Source organism: Malurus melanocephalus, unplaced genomic scaffold, assembly GCF_030028575.1.
Source record: "Malurus melanocephalus ecotype Western Australia unplaced genomic scaffold, MMel_1.1 scaffold_87, whole genome shotgun sequence".
In the NCBI taxonomy this organism is placed as follows: Eukaryota; Metazoa; Chordata; class Aves; order Passeriformes; family Maluridae; genus Malurus; species Malurus melanocephalus.
In genome coordinates this window covers 1,878,161-1,902,320 of record NW_026623319.1, presented here as the reverse complement: position 1 = coordinate 1,902,320, position 24,160 = coordinate 1,878,161, and the positions used below count along the sequence as shown (strand labels likewise).

At 46.0% G+C, this 24,160-nt stretch overlaps 2 protein-coding genes across 6 annotated transcripts in view; one reads left to right on the top strand and one right to left on the bottom strand.

The window, feature by feature from the left end:
- The window catches only part of SHISA5 (shisa family member 5), a 25,321-nt gene extending 12,225 nt beyond the window's left edge, over window positions 1-13,096 (bottom strand). Inside the window, exons 1-4 of one of the 2 annotated variants that reach the window (XM_057368067.1) lie at window positions 12,959-13,096; window positions 9,286-9,448; window positions 8,963-9,043; window positions 7,696-7,740 (exon numbers count right to left, since the gene is read on the bottom strand). In XM_057368067.1, coding sequence (XP_057224050.1) covers window positions 7,696-7,740; window positions 8,963-9,043; window positions 9,286-9,448; window positions 12,959-13,022 — 353 coding nt within the window. In that variant the 5' untranslated portion in view covers window positions 13,023-13,096. The remainder of the gene's footprint in view (window positions 1-7,695; window positions 7,741-8,962; window positions 9,044-9,285; window positions 9,449-12,958) is intronic. The other variant, XM_057368068.1, reaches the window with a different exon arrangement.
- A 2,442-nt stretch (window positions 13,097-15,538) lies between these two features.
- Window positions 15,539-24,160, top strand: part of RNF123 (ring finger protein 123) — a 47,739-nt gene continuing 39,117 nt past the window's right edge. Inside the window, exons 1-7 of one of the 4 annotated variants that reach the window (XM_057368060.1) lie at window positions 15,539-15,618; window positions 17,807-18,000; window positions 19,031-19,115; window positions 21,093-21,172; window positions 21,979-22,076; window positions 23,239-23,293; window positions 23,601-23,686. In XM_057368060.1, coding sequence (XP_057224043.1) covers window positions 17,919-18,000; window positions 19,031-19,115; window positions 21,093-21,172; window positions 21,979-22,076; window positions 23,239-23,293; window positions 23,601-23,686 — 486 coding nt within the window. In that variant the 5' untranslated portion in view covers window positions 15,539-15,618; window positions 17,807-17,918. Of the gene's footprint in view, window positions 15,619-15,694; window positions 15,776-15,806; window positions 15,934-16,898; window positions 17,695-17,806; window positions 18,001-19,030; window positions 19,116-21,092; window positions 21,173-21,978; window positions 22,077-23,238; window positions 23,294-23,600; window positions 23,687-24,160 lie in introns of those variants that run through there. The other 3 variants (XM_057368061.1, XM_057368062.1, XM_057368064.1) reach the window with 3 other exon arrangements.

The following is a 24,160-nucleotide window of genomic DNA, read 5'->3' as shown; positions in this document are numbered from 1 at the left end:
CCCCCCCCCACTGGCATTCTATATTATCATATCTCCTTTCCAGAGTGGTTGTTTCACTTGTTCTCTCCTTTCAGGATTTCATTTCCTTTCCTTCCCAGCRACCCAGCTCAGGCATGAGGAACAACCTAAAGCAACAACAATAATGCCATAGGAAACAAGAAACCCTGCAACTGCCAAAGTGCTACAAAAAAAGAGAAGGMAAGAGTCTTTTTGGAATAAGTTTGCTAAATATGTACTGAATGCAGCCTTTAGCAGTTTGTTCAAATAGGAAGCTCGTGTGGTTTACTTCAAGTCCAAAATAATAAATCTTAATTTTACACACAAAGACCTAGTGTAAATAAAGCTAACTACTATTTATTATATTTACATTACTTTTTTAAATTCTCAATTTGTTTTAAGTAACATGTTTTGCCCAATGTGTTCTTAAACAGCCTATATGAGAAAATGGCGGGGAGGGAACTTCCTGGACTTTGTGGTTTTACTCAGATATCCGACACCCTGACCCAAGAGGTTATTATGAAATATGTATACAAGCATGTCTTCTTCATCCATAAAGAATGCACTTGTACTAAATATGTCTATTGACATAAATCCCTTTGTAATACATACTAAAAATACAATTTTGCAGTGAAGTTTCCCAGGAAATCTATTATAGTACATCCTGTAGACAACTGAGAGTAATTGCTGTAAGTAACTGGTAGATTAAAATATGCACATAAGAAGGGGAAAAGTCAAGGCTGCATTCAGAGGAACTGAAGTCTTCCATTAACAGTGCAAGACTTAACACTGCAGCTTCATGCAGACCCCCAGACAATGTTCAGTTCATTAAACCCAAATAAATTGTCCTTAAACACAATGAAAAGCATTTGCTTCTAAAGGTGGTAAATTTTAAATGCTCCTTTAGTGGCAAAAAAAGAATGTAGATTGATTACAGATATTTAAAATAAAATGAGTCAGTTCCCTTCCTACCATCAGGATCCCACTCACTTYGAAGACACAGGATGTTAACCTCATACCTGAATTAAAATTTGGGACCAACGTAAGGGCAATCAGAAGGATTTTTCTTAGACAGTTAACAGAACAAGTTTAACTGGAAAAAAAATTTGCCACAAAGAAATTTTCCCCACAAAAACTGCAATATTATGCATTTGCTACTGCCAATACCATACTAATTCTAGAAAGCAGATTTAAGCAACTAACTAGAAACTAACTCGGCTAAAGAGTTAAAAAATTTTTGAGTCTTGACAAATTGCAACCTGGTGTATGACTTTCCAAACACACAGAAAYTGCAGTAAAAGGAAGTTTGGATTAGGTTACACCCACCACCTTTGCTTGCCTTATAACGCAGCTTTTATAGGAAACACACCTTCTTCTTTACCCATATATCATCACATACATAAAATTTACAAACACTGTRTTCAGGCAGGAGCAAAGTTTAAATTACGTAAATTAATTATCCTGCACTACTCTGAACTGACATCCTGCCCAACATTCCCCCTCTCTACTGGAATATTACTCATCCAGCACAACAAGGATCCATCAAGGAAAATCTGACACTACACAAAYGAGAACAGACCACTGCAGCAGAGGTCACATCTGGCCAAACACTACTTCTCCCTTTAAATGGCATCAATTATTAATAAGACCTTCACCAARAGAGTCCCAGAAGTTACTTTGATGACTGGCTCCTTTCACAATTAAAAAAAATAGATATTTTTAAGTTTACCTCTTTGTGGAATTGAGAGCCAAAGATCATGATAATAAAAGCAGAGGTGTATCACATGAAAAATGAATGGTATAAAATGTTTTGAATAAAAATATTTTGTCAAAAGGCTGATGTTTACACAATTGGTAATTTCCTGAAATTAAATTAATTTGTTCATTGCACAGGAGTCCCTACAACTGCAGTTTCAAAAGGCTGGGCAATTAAAGGATATTCTCCTCCTCCCATAACACATCTACAATACAATCTGTGGCAAATACATCCAGCTGCACCTCAGGACATGGCTTTTTAATGGCAGTATATGGAAACGCAGAGTTGGGGCTACCTTTGGAACCCACATGCCCTAACTATCACAGATCCTAATAAATGGCCATCATGGTCTTTTGAACATGTTTTTAAAGGATTCTTTCTTTCTTGGGTGATAGGATGCTTCTCTGAGTGCTACCCTACCTGTGACTGGTCTCACTGGTCTCTTTCAAAGCTCTCTCGAGTCAACCTATATGGTAAAAATTTAGTGGTTTTAGAGTTTCACTGTGCAGAGTTACACAGAGGCACAGCAAAACCCAGAACCAGAGGGAACACTGTACCCTTGGTAGGGACATACAGTCAATGAAGCACACAGCCACATGAAAATTAACTCCTGAACAAAATCCAAGTGATTAATCTTGCTGTGTCTTTGTATGCTCATGCCAGGCTGTCTTGTTTGTTGCTGTCACCCAGCACTCTGTGTTAGCAGAGCATGCCAACCCAGCCATGCACATCTGCCTCTTGTGCCTAAGCAGCATTTTTCAATCTCTCCTTCCTGCTTGGTTTCTGAGGAAACAAAACCTAAGCCCAGTGCCTGCAGCAGCAGCTCAGACACCGCAACTCACAACTCCCTGCCACCTTCAAGCAGCTGCTTCACCAAGAACACAGTGAACACAAAACCAAATGCTCTACAATGCAAGTTACCACTGCYAATTGTGCAAGCTGATATTTACTCTTCAGGCTAGAAAAAAGCATAGAATGTTTTTTTAAGTAGCTTCAAATCCAAATCTCAGTTGTTTCCAGGCATGAAGCTTACATTCCTTGGTGAGATTAGTCTGTGCCTGAACACGAGCCTCACATAACAGGCTCTATGCAATTGAATTCATTTATAACAGAAAATATCAAGGACCAGTACTGAAAAGAAATCCTCTGCTCATAAACAGAGACTGCTTACATTTCTAGAAGCTTTTTTCCAATTTTTGTSGAGTCTTCCCTCTGGAAACATTCCAAACCACCTGGACACATTTTTGTGAAACCTGCTCTTGCTGAACCTGCCTTGGAGGAGGGTTAGACTAGATGATCTCCAGAGGTTYCTTCCAACCCTAGCAATYCTGTGATTCTGCAGTCATCTTCATGATTTATTTTCTGACCACTGGCAAAACTCTTACAGATCCTGGAGTATCCAAATACACTGGAAAGGGACAACTGGAATCCCTGATAGTGATAGCAGGGGAGGAGAAATGGGGTATAGTTCAATATCACAGTATTTTTGATCTTGTCTATGGAGAAAACATGGGCTTGAAAATAAGCAAACCAGACAAAGCAAATTAGGATAATCACATCTTTCACTGTTAGAAATACGCTGGTTTTGCCAAGTCTGGCCTGTAGCAGACCACTGCAGATGGCACATTTCAGCCAAAGGCAGGCAGAATGACATGGATTTTCTCCATATCACAAAAAGACAACAAAGCCACAAGACAACACATGGCTCAAACCCCAAATGAGCACATCCCATCCAACAAGGCTGGTCTGTCTCTGCTGGCCAAAGCTTCCCAGGAAAATGGAAATCCTCCCTCCCTCTTCTCATAAGGAGGAACAGCCTCTGCTCAAGATTACTGTACCTGTTACACCATCTGCTGTAACTTCCAGGCAGAAATTAACTCAGAAACAGASCCCAATTAACTATGTACACAATGTGAAGTTTTGTTTCTAATTAGAAAGCCTGGTATCAGCTGCCCCAGCTACCTTATTTTCTTCTGTAAGTCTGATACAGATGTTCTGAATTGCTCCACCTCCTTAAACACTTGAATACTTCACAATTAGTTCAATTGTGGAGATGAGTCATCTAATTTCCTTTTCCAGTAAGGGTCACTATTGGAAAATTGGCATACCAAGGCTAAGTAATCATGTTACCAATGAAAATTATAACAAGTGCTGTCCTGGTGAATCAGTACACTGCTTTTTGCAGTTTCTTAAAATAAGAATACTAAATACAACAGAATGAAAAGGGAAAACCAACTAAATTAACCTTACTGCTCAAAATGCACCTTTGAAACCAGAGCAAAGCAGTGGAAAAAYTCAGTAATCCAATTAAAATGGGGAAAAAACACCTTCCAGTAGCAAACCCTTCCCACAATGCATTCACTAGCAGCAGAAATTGAAGCGATAGCTTATAGTCAAGGAAARATGGTGACAAATTTATCAAGTTTAGTGGTATGAAACCTCTGCCTACACCCTGACCCAAAATTCATATGACCCTTAAGGACTGATCGACAAAGTAAAAAGCCTGAATTTCAATTAACCCTGACTTTATACTTTTCCTAGAATGCTTACAAWTGTTTCCAAATGCAGTATTCTGGAAGCAAAATGCTTTCAAGTACTTAGAAGTGCATTATTAAGACACTCCAAWGGAATGTAATTTATTGTCTTTGTAACATCCAAAGATTATAGGGTATGGACTGCTTGCAATGTGAAGTACACTTAAAAGGCTGCCCAAAGTGCAGCCGTGCCTCAAYAGCACCCAATACTCAATATAAATACTGAAAGACATTAGTATTAAAGGAAACCTACTAAAAACTGGTGCTTTGCTTGCACTTCTGTAGAAGACCTGAGAATAAACACAGTAAAAAAGCAGAAGTACAAGCAAACTAGAAATTCCTCAGCTGGGCAAGACAATAAAACAACAAACATTGCACCAGTAGCCCTTCCCTAACCCTGCCCTTAGAATTAGGGTATAATTGTGGCAGGTTTTCCAAGCAAAGAGAAGAGACATCCAGACCACAGAGTCCAGTGGCACATCCCCAGGTAGTTTGTGACTAGCCCTCAGAAAGGGGAAGTTCTCTTCAAAAGAGAGGATTCATGAACAGTGTGCCAGGCTGGTAACTCAGCCTGATACAATAATGGGTAACTAAATGCTTTCTGACCCACACTRCTAGGAAACCATCACCTCCTTTTCAAGGGCAGTGTCYRAGGTAATATTTGCAACTCCTAAGAAAGAACAGAGCACTAAAGGAAGTTGCCCTTTGTTGCCTCCTGTCATGTTACAAACTGTTCAAAGAGTATGCTCATCTTCCGGGAGATAAAAAAAAAATATTCCAACTGACATCAGCCCTTCTCTCTATTAACACAGTCATCAAGAAACAAATTAAACGTAGTCATCAAGAAACAAGGCAAAACCTGCCCTTTAAAAGACACTTTGGCATGGAGAGAGAGGGYGGAGTACACCTTGCAGGTAAGGAACCAGGGACAACTCTTCCAGAAGGAATACAACTTACTACTTGGCTAAAAWAACATAGAAACCTCAACACATTCAAGACAAAACCCTAGACACTGTCTGTAACTAAACAAAAAMCAACTTGGTGTCCCACTGACTGCAGTCACAGACAGTGCCACTCACTACAATTTCCAGTGCTGGGAACACATCAGTCATAAGTCATTTTGGAAAGTTCTGAAATGTGGTTTTCCTACAGAATCATATCCMAGTAGCTTTTCAAGGGCAGTATTACTATGACTAATTACCACCCTTTTTAATACAACTGCCTAACAAGAAGGTAAGTTTGATGTCAGGTCTAGGCCCTTACACAACACTAATTTTTCAAAGCTGCAATGTAATTGAAAGGGAAAAGAGAAGTCACCCATCTTCTCTAGCTGAGACATTCGTGGCTCTTTTTACACATTCCACAGCTGAAAACAAAGATAACTAAAACAATCTAACTGSTCCTTTCTAAATGTTTTTTCTGTCATTTACAAAGAACAAGCCCTGACTGCAAGATAAGGCTCATGCGTGCTGTACTGGAACCACACATCTGAAGACAGGAAGATCAGCCTGGCTGAGAAGGGGAATTCCCTCCTCCAAARTATTTGTTACATCAACCCCTTCCTTGTGAAGGAGATGCCAAAAGAGACCAAGGCTCTAATACATCCACGTACCCCTTTCACACTGCACGGCAGCGCTACCTTTCCGTGGCTTTAGCGCGGCTCCTTCCTTCCCCGCAGGAGAGGATGTGCCTGGACTTACACAGCGCGGGGGCTCCGCCCGGCTGTGCCGGGAAGGGCGCACAGCCCCGACCCCCGCCCGCCTCTCCCGGGAAAGATGCCGCTCGCACGGCCMCGCTCGCAGCCGATACCGAGCCCACGAACCGCGGCTGCTCCGCCGGAGGTACCGGGAAGGCCGGGCGGGTTCCCCCCGTGGCTGTCGAGGTCTCCCCGCGGCTGTCGGGGTCCCTCCCGAGCCCCCAGCCCCGTTGCTTACCCCATGCTCGCCGCCGCCGCTCGCCCCGCGCCCGCCGCCCAGCCCCGCGCACGTCACACCGCCCGCACCGCCCCTTAAAGGGGAGCCCCAGTCCCGCTGCTGCGATCCCAATCCCTCACACCTACGCAGAAACCTCCATCAGCCAGCGCTCAGCGCTACTGTGCGCAGCTCGGGCGTCCCCCGCATAACACGGAATGGACACGAAAGTGTTGGGGCAAGTCCAGGGGAAGCCGCGATATTGATAAGAGAACTGGAGCACCTCCCCTRAGGAGACAGGCTGGGTGAGTTGGGGCTGCTCAGCCTGGAGAAGAGAAGGTTGTGTGGACACCTCACAACACCTTGTAGGATCTGAAGGGGCTACATGGAATCGGAGAGGGACACTTTGTCAGGRACTGGAGTGACAGGACAGGGAGTAATGGGTACACATTGAAAGAGGGGAAATTTAGGTTAGCTATTAGGAAGAAAGTTTTTCCTGTCAGTGTAGAACAGGTTGCTCATGGAGGTTGTGGATGCCCCAATCCTGGCAGTGCTCAAGACCAGGCCTGAAGAATAGACCTCCAGCAATCTTTGGGCTAGTGGGAGGYGTCACTGCCCGTGGCAGAGGGGAGGCTGGGAACTGATCATCTTTAAGATCCATTCCAACCCCTTAACATTCTGTGATTAACCCCCTGCCCCCTCTTCATCACCTTCCACTCTGAAAAACTGACACATTTTTACAGCAAGACTCCTGTAATGACCAATATAGGCTTAAAGGAATTTACTTTTCTCAAGATTGAAACAGAAGGAGAAATACTGATAAAAAAACTAACTACAAAAGATGCTAGAAAACCAAGGAGATACTTCAAGCAAAAGCAGATTTTCTTCCAGAGCCACTATGGATTTTCTAATAGTACAGAGCAAAGAGTAATGGCCATAAACTAAAACACAGGATGTTCCACCTCACCATGAGGAAGAATTTGTTTATATTAAGAATGGCAAAGCACTGGAACTGCCCAGGGAGTACGTGGAGTCTCCCCTCTGGAAACATGCAAGTCACACCTGGACACATTCTTGTGTCACCTGCTCCAAGTGACCCTGCCTTGGCRGGGGGGGTGGACTGGATGATCTCCAGAAGTCCCTTCCAACTTTTTTGTGATTCTGAGTCAATACTTCAACTTCCTATCCAGTTGGGAGGATACAGATTATCACATACAGAGATTGTTATGGTCAGAATAGTAACATCCAGCCTCCTCCTCATGTCCCGCCTTCTTCTAACATCTACACAGATTTTGAGTGTTCCACACTCTTAACACAGAAATAAGTATTTCTATTTTCACATTCTAGCAGCACAGAATCATGGAATTGTTTAGGCTGGAAAAAACCTTTAAGATCACCACGTCCAATTGTTAACCCAGCACTGCCAAGTCCATATGTCCTGAGTACACAATGAAGAACATCTAAATAAAATCCCATTTTAAAAGCTTSCATGGCTTACCTGGGACCAGATGAGTAGAAATCATCAAAGTCAGCATCGGAGACCCTGTAACAAGAAAATTCATCTCAAAGAACTGAATTTATGACCTATTCAAGTTACCTGGCTAAGTTTCAAGTGCTTATGAAATGTAATATACACTAAAAAGAGAGATTAATTTTGTCATCTGTGGTGCTACAAGTATGGATTTGACATTGCCGGACAGTGCTGTTCCAAGGCAGTTTGCAAAATCAAAAAAAATATACACCATACACAGATTTGGAACAACTGTGGATGAATGCATTTACTGCATTAGCCCTAAGTAACTAAGGCTAGCTAGTGATTAACAACTCACACTGAATGAACAAACTTAGATTTTTTTACTAAGCTCACCTTCACCATTAATTAAGCTTAGTTTCACCCAGGTGTGCTCTGACATAGGCATCCCTGCTTTGGGGAGAAGAAAGGAGCAAGGAAAGCAACTTGTCCACAAAGTGGGGTCATATTCTCATCCTCCACATGGAGAAAACCAAGTATCAATTTTAAAAGGAGAGGTTCTGTTACCCTCAGTCAAACTGAGTTMTAGGACCTGTGGCTGAACCAAAGGCAGAACAGAAGTGTGATATTTTGATGTCACTCCCTCCTCACTTGGCTAAAGGCTATCTGTTGCCTGATAGTCTTTGCTCCCACACTACAACTGCACATCATCATGGTCTCCAAGGAGCAGATTTGTACCTCTAACAAGGCCTCTTATGCCTCAGCAAGAAGGAGTAATGCTCACTCTCCCTACAGAGATGGGGGTGCTCTTCTGTGCTTCATAGAGACAACATGGAGCTCAGGCCAAAGTTTCACCCCAGATATGATGTAGTGGTTAAGCCGTGAGTCAGGTGCAAGATAAGCAAGTGGCTCAGCTCGTGTTTGTGCTCAACCAGCCTCATTGATTCTCCATAGCAAGCCTGCCAATTTTCCACATTATCCCCTCTGTGACTATAGTCAGAACCCCACAATAGGTGGGTTTGGGTATGTTTTGTCTGCTCCTATGGAACACCTTTCACTTGGTAACATTCTCCATCTGGAGTAGGTACCAGTAATATGGTCCCAAAGCACTCTCAAGTGTGAAGTTAAAGTTTTCAATAACAAGGACTTTAAGCATGATAGAGTAATACTGACAAGGACAATCATTGTAACAAGTATTAATGCATATTGTATCAAGCCTTGAAACCCTACCCCCAGGGTAAAAAAAAAAAAAAAAAAAAAAAAAAGCATAAGCATATTAAAGCTTCATCCTAACCAGCTGTCGGATGTATGGAGTTTCTTGAGTCCCTCTCGCATCTTCTCTATAGATTCTCTAGTTTCTTCTAGGTCACGTATCCTCAGAAAAATTAAACAGAGTGTAAATATTTGAAAATACTGAAGAAGACACACATCAATTCATGCATTAACTTATCCAGCTCATTGTTCCCATTTTGCAGGTAAGTAACAAGCATTAATGTTTATCCTTGATAGAGCCAGATATAGGCAAGAAAGGCCTTTTAGGAAGATTTAACCATTAAACTATGTTTTTGTCATTTGATGACAGAATCATCTGTTGTATACATCCAGTTTGCCTCATACCTTTTATTAGGCTCACTGCAGTACAACTGTGCATTAAATTTTAGGAATGAGTTCGAGCAGCAGTATCGATACGAGCAAAATCCACAGCAGAAGTCAGGACAGGATTGTGCAGGTTGTATTTTGCCAAAATTATCAGTATATGCTGAACAATCCTCACCCAAAACTGAAAAGAGTTACAAACCAATAGTTAGTAAGTGAAGAAATAAACACAGAAAGTCTTTTTCTCATACTGACTAGCTCATCTAAGTTAACATTTAAATATGATAAAAGTATTTTGGTTAGATCTTACAAACCAAGTATTTCCTTTAGTGTATAACAAAGGCAAATAGTTACTCCTCACAGAAAGAGTAACAGAAAGAGTAACTCATCTTCATCAAGCACCTCTATCCAAATGTTCATACAGGCATAAGCACTAAACTGCATGAAAACATGAGATGCTGGCGATACTCTCTTCATCTGATAATAGCCACCAAATTACTGTAAAGACTCTAAAAGCAACATGAGTTGCCATAAACATTAAAAATATCAAAAGAGCCAGCTAGGTCAGCTAGAAGAAAATGTGAAATTTTCTTAAGAGATTTGACTTGATGCAAAAGACACAACACCACAGCATTCATTGTAGGTTTGGATTCCCATACAACTTGGCTGTTTCTACCTGTTACTTCGTTTACTTCACAGAAAATCCAAATCCTGATAATCCATGACATAAAATCAGCCTAGTGGCATTCCCACTGTAAGCATTACCTGGTGCAGCTACAACGGTAATGCAATGGGGATGCATTAAAGGACATCCCATGCTTTTCAGCACTGCATTGGGCTGACATGTTCCTTGGCTGTTTTCTCTCTCTTTGAAATCCCAAGYCTGAGTAACTGCTTATCACCACCATGGCACCAAAAAAAGCTTTTAACTGCCACACAAAAATACTTCTCAAAGCTTAAGCAAAAATAAYTTCCTGAGAAGTGATAAATGTTGCAGTCAGCTGGTTTCTATTTGTCATTTTCTTTCCTATCACATAACATGTTAACAAGACATACCCTGATATCTTGCTCCTAAAGCACACTCCATCCAAAAAAAACTCTAATTCCTTCAGGTGTAGTTGTTCAGAGAAAGCAAACAGGAAGAGGCAAAGACAATAAATCCTGTTTCTTCAGTAGGAAAGAGGTATTTCCTGGAGTATTTAAACTGACTTCAGCATTTGAAAATTCAGTCTTGACTCTCTGGCATCAAGAAATACCTGAATACTTCAGCTGTTCCTTGGAATAAAGCACCGAACGTTCCCAAACTGTTAAAATYATAATATAGAAGTGAGTCTTTAATTGAAAGCCTTGGTGGTGTACAGTATGGTGATACGCACACACAATACAGTAGTTCTACAATTTTTATAAGGTTAGTTGATTAGCATATCTCTCAAATATTGTCCAATTAGAAGAGCAGTTGGTTAGATAATTTCCCCCAGATTCTGTCCTATTGGAGCCCCCCCATATCTTTTAGCCCTACATTTTATTATGTCTACRATGTGTGGTGCAAAACACAGTGTCCTTGCTGGACTAAAGGCAAGACTAAACAGAATTTCAAGAATGTATTAGTAAGGGTTTAGTAAACTACGGGRAGGACAGGAAAAGTACTAGAAGCTATAACTACATATTAACAGTCTAGAAAGTTACAAATATATGAAAAATATATAAAATGCTAAAAGTATTTAGGCATCACAGCCAACAATAAAACCAAAAATCTTCTAAGGAGTTAAATGTGGAGGTTCATTAAACAGAAACAAAGAGGAACTTCTGTACCAATACCACAGTACTTTTTACAGGTGTACATATGCTTACACATGGCTGATCAAACCTTTCCTTTGCAGACACCTAATGCCACCTGACTCCTCCCTGCTTCCTCTATYCCTGATAAGGAAATGCCAGGTAGCTAAAGCAATTCCAAAATACCTTGTGAAATCAAAAAGCAAGGCAACCAACAAATTCCTCCCTTTATCTCAAAACTGTACGACTGCAGCACAATGAAGTAACAAGGAAAACCAAACAAAGCCAGTTCTCAGGTGGCTGAGCTGAGCCAACAAAGTCTGAGCACACCAAAGAATTTTCTACTTTGCTCCTCTCTTTCTCCATCAGCTGTGGCACCCAGGAGACTCTTCTTCAACTGRGTGCATTCTCCAGCTTATCAGCCAATCAACTGCTGGCACTTTTTCCCCCAGCTGGTTTTCTGATGAGTTAATTATTTGAATCACCTGAGAAGAGGTACAGTACACCCCAAACCACCACAATGCAGCTACTGGAGGGTTCATCAGATCCTTCAGGACAGCAGCATGAGGATTTCATACTAGCAATACCACACAAAACCCTTAATAGATTGACCAAGTTCCAGCTCGAGAGCAGAGCTRCCACACTCTTCCCGCCCAGTCCCCAATCACTCCAGTAAGTACTAATTTCCAAGTCCATTTATTCAAGACCAGCTTGCATGCAGTTACTGCTATAGCACTCTCATGGTGAGTCAGCTCAAAGAAYCCTTTTTCTGGTGCTTATACCTTGAAGTACTTACAGATAAAATCCTGACCACTTCAGCCAACACTGATTTCAGCTCAGCCCCCAGACAAACTGCGATCCTGGATTACTCTGACCAAATCGAATGTCTTCTTGCACATCACAATCAATTTTCCTGCACATGTTTGTGCAGAATTTAATCCCTCTGATGAAGTGACACCACTGATACATACAATATAAAGAGTTTATCCTTCTCGGAGACTTCACCTTAGCTRAGTTCTATGATCACGTCCCCTCTTTCTAACCACACGTCAAAGCTGGGGAAGACCACATGATCAATTCTCTAAGCACAACAACAACATCTACAGATAGGGCTGCTGAAAAAAAAAATCAACAATAGCATTTGATGTATGAACTCAATGATCAAACAAGCTTACATAAGCAGTGCTGTTTATGCGATATCATCACTTACTACCTCATTATCTCTATTATCTTCCCGTAAAAGGGTAGAATTTACTGTGTCGGGGGTGAAAAGGTGGACGTTTTTTAACGGGATACTTTAAGAATGACCRGCAGCCACTTTAGTACATGACTGCATTACCTTAGTTACCAGCAGCCCGGATCATCAGGTGGGGTCCCGCAGCCATTGCTGGGCACTACCTGCTGCTGGCCGACACCACCGCTCAACRCAAATGCACCTCACACCGGCAGAGCTTTTCCCTCATCAGGACTTTCCCCTCAGAGAACCCAATTCGACGCCAAAACCACTACACCCGTGTGGGCACCTCCCGCCGCTGCGACCACGTGTCCCCAAAAACACGCGTTCCTCAGCCCCCCCAAGCACGCGTTCCTCAGCCTCCCAAACACGCATTCCTCAGTCCCCCCAAACACGCGTTCCTCAGCCCCCAAACACGCGTTGCTCAGCCCCCCAAACACGCGTTCCTCAGCCCCCCAAACACGCGTTCCTCAGCCCCCCAAGCACGCGTTCCTCAGCCCCCGCCCCGCCACGGGCGGCTGAGCTGAGGGGGCTGAGCTCGCAGCCGGGGGTTCCCCACGCCAGGGCCTTCGGCCGGGCCTCCGCGGGGGACGCTGCCCCAGACGAGCCACGGAACCGCCTCCGAAAGCGACACTGGAGTCCCCSCGTTCGCCGCTACTGCACCCCTGTTCCCCCCGCGCTCACCGGCCGCCGGCAGCAGGGGGAGGCAGAAGAGGCACAAGGCGAACACACCCCGACACAGCGCCATGAGGGCGACCTCTCCTCAGGGCGCGCAGGGAGGGGCGACCCGCGGGAAGCGGCGGAGGCAGCGGGCGGGGCGGGGCGACCCCGGCGCGGGAGAGCGCTTGAGGCAGTCCCGGAATGGTTTCATTTCCCCATTTGCCCCACCCCGCTTCCCGATCTCAGTTCCCCGTTGCCCGGCGGTTGCTCCGGCTCCCGTTACCGAGCACGGTTGCTGCACTACCAGCTGAAGGCTTCTTTCTCTCTGAGGGGAGACCTCATCGCAATATCACAGAATCACAGAATCACAGAATCATTTAGGTTGGAAAAGACCTCTGAAGATCATCGAGTCCAACCTATGACTTATCACCACCATGGTACCAAGTGCCACATCCARTCTTGCCRAGGTGCTCCCTCCCTGGCACCAGACACTTTTGTCACCATCTAGCTAAAGGAGCTATGTCATGCCCTGGCCTTAGAAGGCCAAGCAAAATACAGAAAGCCTGGTGAGAAGAAAACCCCCAGCACCAGAGTTTGACATGGAAGGTGGCCAGTAAAAGAGGATCGCTGGGGACACTCTAAAGACAGGAGGTGAAGGAAGCAGTCACTCCCAGCAGTGTCACATACCGAGTATTGYAGCACTTCCAGGCGGTTCAGGTTTCTATCCTGATCCTGAATYGCATTTCGGACCTGGATTCTCCAAGGCTGGATTTCACATTCCTTTTTTCACTCTAGTTGTATCTGAGACATTGGTTTTTGTCTAGGCAGGTTCAGTAGTGGACTCTGGGCCTCTCATGCAGTTGTTCTTAGACACCATTTCTTCCTCTCATTTAGGTCCCCTTTTGGGAAGGGAAGTTTGATGAGACCCCGATGCCACAGTGGTAGGGAGGTGCAGGGTGTCCTTGCTCTTCCCTCTATGCCATTTCCAACTCCTGCAKGAAGCTGAAGCCTGGACTGATGGAATGGTACAGGGCCAGGACTGCTGAGGCAGGTCTTGGCACAGCACAGCACATGCTCCTTCCTACATTGTGAGCAATGAAGAAAAAATACCAAACTCCTGGGGATTCAGATCCCCATTATGAACACTTCCATCAGAAACTGATAATAATTTTGACAATATTGACAGCAGAAGCCAGAGAATACAGAATGGATAGCCTGTTTCTGGATGCAGTCCCTGTGGAACCAGGCCCTTTTGCACAGTGGGCTCACCATGGTGCTGTAGGTCTTTCTATCCTCCACAGGCTCCATGCAGATGGGGCATTCRGTGCCCGGCTCCGGAGTGGCCTCCACTTTCTGCTYTGGGCAGTGTGCACAGCAGAGGACCTGGTGGGAAAAAGGATGGGCAAAGTGACAGGTGCTGGGTCCTTCCCTGGGTCAACCAGGAGGGGAGAGCAGGTACCTGTATGGGGTTATGTACTGGGTGACACAGCCACCCTCCTTGGCACAGGGCAGGTGGAAACTCTGGCCACAGTCCTCCTTGCAGCAGGTGATGGTGGCCCCACTCTTGSCACAGATGAAGCAGTGCTGGAAAGAGTCCAGCAGCCCCATCAGGGACAGCTTGGGGCCTCTTCCTTGTCCCAGAGCTGGTTTGAAAAGCTGCGCTTTCTTTCTTGGGGTCTGGGCTAAACTCTGGCAAATCTCACCTGGTACAAATCTCCCTGGTCTTGCCAGGCTCTCACCTGCTGTGCCCTGGGGTCCCCAGCACAGGAAGGGTGTGGGGCTGTTGGAGCAAGTTSAGAGGAGGCCACGAAAATTTACAAAAGCCTGGAGTGACAGGATAAGGGAGAATGGCTTCACACTGAAAGTGAGTAGGTTGAGATTAGATACTAGGAAGAAGTTCTTGCCTGTGAGGGTGGTGAGGCCCTGGCACGGGTTGCCTGGAGAAGCTATGGCTGCCCCATCCCTGGAAGTGTTCAAGGCCAGACTGGATGGAGCTTGGAGCCACCTGGTGTAGTGGAAGGCGCCCCTGCCCATGCAGGGAGATGGAATTAGATTATCTTTCAGGTTCCTTACACCCCAAATCATTCTGTGACTCTTTGTTTATATCTTGAAAGTGTCAGATGCTCCAGTCCATGCTCCCTGGGCCCATGTGGATCCAATACAGCTCCCGCTTGCAAAGTCAGGCCCAGACTGCCCACAGCCAGCCCGGACACCGCCGCAGGACCTGCTRTGCACCGTCCCCCAGTGCTGGCCCTGATCCCACTCCACCGGCACCATAAAGTGCACTGGGAGGCTCAACGCTCATGTGTTAGCTTCCTCGTCCTCCTCCTGTCTCTCCAGGGAGAGCATTYGGGGCTGGGCCCAGAAGGGTTGTTGTCTCCCCGGGGGTCGGCAGCACCTGCCTCGCCTTCCTAGTGCGGGCTGGCCTTGGCCGACTGCCCAGCTCCCCGGCCGATAGCTTCGCGTCCCGCCGGCCCCGACCCTGCTCGGTTTCCTCGAGAGAAGTTCACACAAGCACCGGGGTTGTCTCTGCCCCTTGCCCTTCCACGGGCAGGGCACTCCAGCCCGGCCCTGCCCGAGCGCGGAGAGGGTCCCGCCCGTCTCCCGGCAACGCGTCCCGCCCGCCCGCCATGGCCCTCGCGAGTCGCCGTAGCGGCGGCGGCGGCGGCGCGGCCGGGCCGGCGGTGAGTGCGGCGGCCGCGGGGCCCGGTCCCGGCAGCGCGGGGGCTCCCTCGGGGCCACGGGGGGGCTCGGGGCTCGGCCGGCTCGGGGAGTGTCGTCCGGCTGTGCGGGAGCCTCCCGATCGGGGGATGGCTGCCGCGCCTCGCGGGCTGTGGACAGGTGTAGGGAGAATCTCAGGTTTGGGCTGTTTGTGAGCGTGAAGGGCCCTTCCGGGTTTGGGGTGTCTGTGGCTGCAGGGAGTGCCGCCAGGTTTAGGGGGTGTCTCTGGTTCTGGGGCGCCGCTGGGCTCGGGGCATTCTGCCCGCCTCGGCTGCGAGGTGAGCCCGGCTTTGGGGCCGATTCCTGGGTGTAAGCACGGCAGTGCTGCTCGGTGTTGTGGGTTGGGGGTACCGGCAGGCTGGGGTGCCACGGAGACCCACGCGTGGGATGAAGGYAGGGCAGTTTTGTGATCTGTGCTGGGCTGTGCTGTTTCCCTTTGCCTGCTGCGAGTCTCGGGGCTTGGCTGCCAGACAAAGTTGTGTTGGCCGGCCTGGCTTCTCGGCCTCCTYGCCTGCCTCCAGTCGCCTCCACTTAAGATCTGTGTTCCCCTGTGTTGTGTGTTCTGCCCTGCTGCTGCAAGCTGCTTGCCTTTGCCTAGAGAAGGAACTTCAGCCTGGGGCCAGGCTCGGTGCAGGACATCTTTCTGTGAATCGAATGTGGGGCAGATGTGTGTYCCCCTGCTCTGCCCTCTCTCTGACCTGTTGAAAGGAGCATCTGCTCCATCTGAGCAAACACCCTGGCACTGCAGTAGTGCCAGCAGTGCATCTAATATGGTGCCAGTGTGGCCGTGTTGCATGCTGTGCTTTGGGCTTTCAGGTTGTTTTTGCCCTGCCCTTCTGAAGAGCTGTGGACAGTCCTGACTGCCCTCGGGTGTTTTTAACTTGTCCTGACAGAGGTGAAATCATGTCATGTTTCAAGTACTTTTAGGATAGTACACATTGTGCTGTCTACTCTGCTTTGGTAGTAAACGATATGTTTCTGTTTATTGCTTTATCTATTGTTTTGGGTTCCTGACGCAGGTAATTCAGGGCCTTTGATTCAGCCTGGTTTTTGCTTTGTTCTCGCTATTTTGCTCAGCAGTGCTGCAGGAGGGAGGCTGGGCAGTGCTGCTCCGCTGCTGCCTGCTGTGGTGGTCCTGAGGAAAGGGGCCTTAGGAAAACCTTTCCTAAGTCTAGCTGAAGCTCTGGTGATTTGGGGTTGCTGTGGCACTTGTGTCACTTGGCACTCCTTTTCTGGAATCATTAACTTTTCTTGGGTTCACCTTAATTTCTGCTCTGTGTGAGACTGCCAACAAACATTTAATTCCTGCAGCCCTTGCTCCTGTTGCATCTTCCTGTTGCTCTGTGTGTCATGACGTACTTTGACAGATGGAAGCCCAGGGAGAGTCTTCTAGTGGTAATTGGCTATTGGGCCAGTTGGAAACAGGAGATGGGTATAATCTAACATTTKGGAGTTGGATGGAACTAGCCACTTGAACGTATTCTTTTTGTCCTGGCACATGTCAGCTCTGGTAGCATTCTAGTGATACCAGGAAGGCTCCYGAATCTCTAGTCTTGTGGTAGATTTTCACTTGTTAACACTATTGCATGCTGTTATCTCTGTCTGCTTTTGTCCCCGTGACTCCGATAGCTGGGTCTTTCACTTTATAGTCAGTGATATTCTATTGTAGTCAGTCCATGTGCATTTGTCTCATTCCTTTCTCTTTTGGATAGTGGAATAATCTAAACACCTGTTAAACAGAAGATTAACCAGGCACATATTGCTGTCCAAAAGAACACAGAGTGGAAGAGAGAGGCAGAAGTGTTTTGTCAGGACGTGAGCAGCAGTGTGACATGGTGCCCAGTTTCAGAGGTGTTTGGCAGTGGTGGTGGCTGTGGCCCTGTGCTGGCTCAGTGTTTCTGGCCCAAGCTTGGTGCAAAGATTGTCTGGGTTTCTGGCTGGGTTGTGCCCATGCCTTTGTTTGGAGTGGGGTTTGTGTGTGTGTGTGGCTTAATGGTTCRTCTGCTTTGGGAAGGTTTTGGACAGGAGCTGTTGGACAGGTGAGACTGAGAACAGGGTCAGCAATTAGTTGGTTTGGGGCTCTTGTATAATGTCATTAGGACATGGAAATACTCTGGCTATTTTTTGGCTTATCCCTGTTGTTTAATTCAGGTAAACCAACCTCCAAGAAAGGGAGAAGTCTAAAGGCAGTATCCTCCCCAGAAGGCTTTGTTCTAAGCATCTCCCCATCTTATGTCCGCTTTGGAAGTGGTGCCTGTGAAGAATGACGTCGAGAGGTGCTGGGACAGCTTTCTCAAGGAAGAATTACAGGCTGAGCACTGAGCCAGAGAAGTCCAAGGTCACAGGTAGGGGCTTGTACATGCCATGTGAAATCAGGAGCACTGTGGATCCGGGGAGCATCCCTTGCCTTGCTTGAGATCAGCTGCTTTCCAGCTGCCATTAACTTTRCTAGTGTGAGGTGAGGGGGGCTGAAACTGAGTAAATCCCCAAACTGAGATGAGATTTTGGAAGGACATTTCTGCAGTACTAAGGACTCCAGAAGTTCATGTCACAGAGCCTTTTCTTCAGCACGCAGCCCTGCCTCATAARGCTGGAGACTGTTGCATTGCCTATCTGCCATCTGATTTGAGACTCATCTGGTAGAGGGAGTTCCCCTTCCAGAATAAGCAGCTTGTCAAATTCTCAAATTAATCCTTTTCTGGGAAATTCTGGTACCTGCCAGGCAGTCTGTTTTTTTCTTGGAGTCACCAGTCCAGCACAAGTGTGCTTATGAGACCACAGATCTGGCMTTTGAGGGCACTGTTGCACTCAGAAACAAGGAATGCTGCATCAGTGTGACACTAGAGGCTCTTTAGTGAAGGTGAGGTACACATCACTGAAGATGGTTCTGGGTTACATGAGGTGAACTGCACGTGTAGTTTATCCATCTCAGCATCTTTTAGTGYGATTAAGAGACATCCTGAGTATCAATAGGACATCAGGAATTGCAGTAGTGTTAAGATTTCTTTTTTTTTATAAAATTGAATTCCTACTTCCAGGTTTTGGAGTTGCTTTATCAGGAAGTGGCATAACAAGATTCCTGAGGATATGCTTCCACCTGTGTGGAGCAATTTATAGGCTCCCAGTTGCTATGGCAGAGCTGCTCAAATTGGAAAGAGCCTTTGTTGGGGAGATGCTCTCAATAATGTTGGACTCTGGTTCTGCTAGTGAGGACAGWAAGGTGATGAATGACTACTTGAAGTTGCATTTTCCACTGTGTTGATCAGCAAACATGAACTTCATTTTCCCATAGTTACCAATTTCTTGCTTGTATATGAAAGGAATGTGAATTTATCCCAGACTCCCTAATCTTATTTCCTTTCTGTTTTTCCCAAGGGATCGTGAACAGCAGGCTGCTGAATGATTATCTGCATCGAGTCTTTACCAGTGCTGATGGGAACCAGTCTGCAGCTGCCTACAGGTATCAGACTTCTCACTGCCCAGGTGAAAAGCGATGCCAYCTCCAGATAAACAGCACTGCGTGAAAGGAAAGATCTTTTAGTGCCACACAGTGATCTTTGTTAAAAGCACAGCAGCTCCATGTTACAGAAACAACTCTGAGGYCTGCTTTTTTAATGGTTTTTTCAAACTTGGGGCTTGCTAGGAAGGATTTTTTTTTGCATGAAAAATCCTGTCCACAACATCACTAGGCAATATTTTTGAATTAAGTAGGCATTCACCTGATTGTACCTGTTCCCCCTTTGCTTGTAATGAAGTGCAAAATGCACAGGTTTCAGGTGCAGGAATTGAAAATATGTTGTTAGTTCTCTGTAAACTAAAGTCAAGACTGTTACTGATCCAGACAATATCATACATTTTTCAGGCTGTGGGACTGCTAGTACTTTTATTAGGAGTCACCAAAGGAAAAGAAACACAAAAGTCCTGTTTAGTTACTGCTTTTTTCCTATTTATTTTCAGTTCTCCTTCACCTTGTATCCCAGAAACTTGTAGTGTTGGATGAGAAGAATTCCTCTTGCACCTCTTTTGCCAGAGGCAAGTCAGACAGGTTCAGGGCAGGTAGGAGTGTGGCAGAGCCTGTGGCTCCTGCTGGTTGGCAGTGCTGCAGCGTGGCTGGGGTCACATTCCACGGGCTATACTTAGGACTGCCAGCTCCAACGTGAGCTCAGAGCTGCTATAAATAGTTCTTGGCCCTCTGGCTCTTGGTGAGCCGGGGTGATGGTGCGGGGGAGGCAAAGTGGGTCATGTTACTTTACCACAAGCTCTCCTGCCAGCAAGCCTTGGAACAGTCCATCTGCCTGAGCATTTTGGTTTTCAATATTTCTGATTTCTTTGTCTGGTGATTAATGACTTGAATGCACAGAACTTATAGTTTGTTGGAGTGGTCTCTCTCTCTTTCTTCCTGCCTCCCATCTTTTTTCCCTGGATGTGACTACTTKGTAGAAAGCCCAGTAGCAGTCATAGAGGTCTTAGAAATAACATTTGCCATGTGAGAGCAACTTTTATGGTATGACATCTTGCCTTCAGAGGCCTGAATTCTTCATAGAGGAGCTCATTACAGACATCTCTCTGCCTGTCTCATGCTCTTCCACCCTCCTTCCAGAACTCCTCCTCCATGCCAGTGCTGGTTAAGCAGCTTCACTGAAGCCACCTCTCCCCTTCTCATGCCAAACAAAACTGATTCTTCGATTTCATTTTGCATCTTCACATTCCATCAGGCTTTCACAATATCTCTCACCAGTCTTAGGGAAATCCCAAGTCCTGGAGAAGTGAGAATTTATTCCCCAAATGGATTTGGAAATGGGAAATAGGGATAGGAACAACTGGTGATTTTCTCAGTCGAAGGAGGCTCTTGTGCAAGGATCAGCTAAGTAAACTAGCCTTGAAAGAGGAGAACTAAGGGAGAGCAGTAAGTTCTCTAGAACACTGGCCCAAAGGGTACGTGAGAAGCTCCTCTATGAAAACAAAATGGTTTTAGCTGTTGTCACAGAGAGGATGCTGGGCTAGCCTGGCCTTTGTCTGAACTGCTACAGTTGCTGCTGTGGTACTCTCTCTTCTTTTGTATTGTAAAATACTTCAGGGAAAAAAAGAAATCCTGCCATGTTTGTATGATGCTGACTGCAGCACAGTTGTGGTCCATAGTTGGTGGTAGTTTCAGTTGTTGGTATCTGGTTTATTGATGCCTTGTACCACAGTTTTCTTACTGCCACTAAACACTCCTGAGCACACCGAAGACTATAAGTTTCTTTGTTAATTACTTGGCTTATTCTTGCTGTGTTTTGGTCCTTCCTTCATTCACTGCCCCAACACACTGGACAGCAAATTCCTTAGATTCATGACATGAAACTGATTGACAGAACTTCACAGATCACGTCTCTCTACAACTCTTAAAAAACTAGAGACAGAGTTTTTGAACAGCTCCTGTGTGTTTATTCCCTAGGAAGCACCTGACGTTCCAGAATCTGCAGGAGCACCTTGAGCGCTTGCTGGCAGAGGAGAATGGCTCTGAAGACAGTAGAGGTAGGAGATACTGCGTGCCTGTTCAGTTAGTGCTTCTTGCTTGTGTTCCTGAATTGGGAAGGACAAGTTGTATCATGAAAGGCATTTCCCTGAGTGAGCACTGTTCTACCACCCTATGCTCTAATTTATTGTATCTGTAAGTCCTGCCTGTGAGGGGCTCATCAGYCGGCCCTGCAGCAGGTTTGTTTGCAGAAGGAGGCATATTTCCAGACTAAAATGTCTGGAAAAGCAGTTTTGGGGAAAATGTTGGTGGTATTTTACTGCTAATGATATGCAGAGCCATTGCTTTGACTGGGAGTGTGTAGTGCTCTCCTCAGTGGGAGATGCAGAGGCTTGTTGACAGTTTTTACCAGTGGTCTCCATTGCAGGTGTTCACTTTGGGCCTCAGGCTGTTCCCTGTGTTCGTAGTAGCATTGTTTCTCTGAATGAATCAGGATGTGGCAAGATACAACCTGGCTCTCCTCCTAGAAAGGCAATTTTTTCTTGCTGGCTGCAAGCTAAGTGTGACATGTTGGCCAAACATTTGGCACAGCTTTTAGTCTTTGAATTTTGTCAAAATGAAATTTTCAGGTGATGTGGAAAAYGTAATGTGTCCTGAATACTACATGGCTGAGTTGCTGCGATGACTTTCTTTTAAATCTCTCACCTTTTCTGAGGTTCTCAAGGTCTAACATATTCAACACTACCTTAATCTTCCTCCCCTGTAGCAGAATCCAGGTGTTGTCACAGTCTGGCTGGAAGCACTCGGGGTGCACTGTTAATCCTGCACAGCTCTCCCTAATGGGTTTCTGCAACTCCTGTTTCAGATCAAGTAGTAGAGGGCCGGCTCGGTCCCTCCACTGTGGTATTGGACCACACCAGTGGCTTTGAGGGGCTCCTGCTGGTCGATGACGACTTACTTGGGGTGAGTGTGTTGCTGGGCACAGCAGAAAATGGTCTTGTGGGACTAAAAGCACCTGGAGCTTCTTGATYTGTTCATTGTAACAGATCCCTGTCAGTGGCTTAGTAGAGTGTGTAAACGGAGTCTGCCCCAAAAGCTGCAGGATCCTGGAGGAAATGAGCTCTCCTGGGAAAAGGTCTAGCAGTATCACTAAGTCTCTGCAAGCTCTGAGTGGGGCTGTGAGGAAGTGAAGGGATTACCCTGGCCCAGGGGCTCTCTTGGTTAAGCAGAGGAAAGGCCAGCAGCCAGCTTTCCTGTTCCTCTTCCTTTCTTCTGGTCTTCTTAAAAGGCTGGGAAGAGGCTAAAGCTGAGGTTTTCCTTTCTCCTTTGTTTCCACTGATTACCTACTTGCTCCTTAGCTGCTGTTTCTCTGCAAAAAGTCAGCTGAAAGAATCCACTGGAATTTAACCCTTTCCTACTTAAGTAATTTCTGTACTTTCACTGAGCAAGCACATCCCTCCCTGCTCTTGAGTTCATTCCCTCCYTAATCTATGCCAGCTTTTTAGTCTCTAACAAAGCAGGCTGCCCCTTTCCCTTTAACCACCTGCTGTAGCTGCCTTTGGCTGTACCTAGAACTGACCCACAGAACGGATTGGACTGGCTTGAGTTCAAGTTCCTTGTTCCTACATTAATTTCCTCTTCATAGTCTGTCCAAAGATGGCAAGRGTCAGGATTTAACAAGGTTCAGTTTCTAGACAGCGTGTTACCTGCCAATCCTGGCCTTTAGTCTGGACACCTAGAATCTACAGTTTTGTTTTAACTTGTGCAGGATTCTCTTATCTTCCCCATATCATAATCACTTTTGTATACACTTTTGTCCCAATTCACTGGGAACCTGTCTGTCAGTGTATTGCCCTTGTACTTCTGCCAAGTAATGCTGGGTGCTTCACTGGGGYTTATCAAGTACAGATGAGCTGTGGGAGGGATCTGAATGATTCTCTGGAGCCAGTTGGCTCCAAGCACAACTGCTGGGGTGRGGGAGATGTCCCTTCTTGTCTCTATTGTCCTTGTGGATAGCTCTCCATCTCTCTTTCGTTTTGAAGGCTAGGACAGCAGGAATGGGAAGGGCTGAAAAAGCCTATCAGTTTGCCTGATGTTAAAAAATATCTTTTGTTTGTTGATCCAGGTGATTGGTCACAGTAACTTCGGGTCCATCAGGGCCACCACGTGTGTGTATAAAGGTAAGGAGATAAACCAATAATGCTTTTAGACCCCTGGAAGAGTGTATGGGGAGTTAGACAGCTAGAGAGCTCAGGAAATCTTGCATATGTTCCAGATCTTGAGCACCCTCTTCCCCAGTTCATCCACTGTTTTTTCCAGGGAGTCAGAAGGTGGGGGTTTGTGTGATGCCAGAGTGAACAGGTGGGAGGGAAGTCCTGGGGATGGTCTGAAGCCCCTTTGTGTGCAGCATGTATTTCTGTCAGGTTCTGCTTCTCTAGCAATGAGTCAAGGAAGAGGAATTCACTGTGGCATCTCTTTTTCTTTTAGGGAAATGGATTTATGAGGTGCTCATCTCCTCCCAGGGACTCATGCAGATTGGCTGGTGTACTCTCAACTGCAGATTTAATCAGGAGGTAATGTAGCAACTTTAGGGGATGCTCCTCCACTGCTTTTTAGGCCACTGTGGAGCATCACATTAGTGCTGTGCCCTGCSAGGATTCACACCAGAAATGCCACACACACACTAGAAATGCCAGGCCTGCTGTTTTAAGAGTCTTTACAAGACTCTCTGTTCTGTGTCCACAGAATGGTGCACAGCATGAAAGCCTGTACTGCGTGTGTTGCTGTACTCTTGCTGCAAGTAGCCCCTGCTACGTGTTGACTTGCAGCTGGTGCCTTCCCCAAAAAATGTGTGTCTGCAGAGCTGGTAGCCTGTCCCTTGGGATGGCCCTTAGCAGCTGGTGCTGTAGGGCTTATTTTGCCCAGGAGAGCCAGGCCCAGGCCAGCTCTTCYCAGACACTGAGTGGCAAGTTTAATGCTGGAAAGGGATGTCGGCTGCAAAGTTTCACTAACTTGTCACTCTGCAACATGTGGGAAGGGAGGTAATG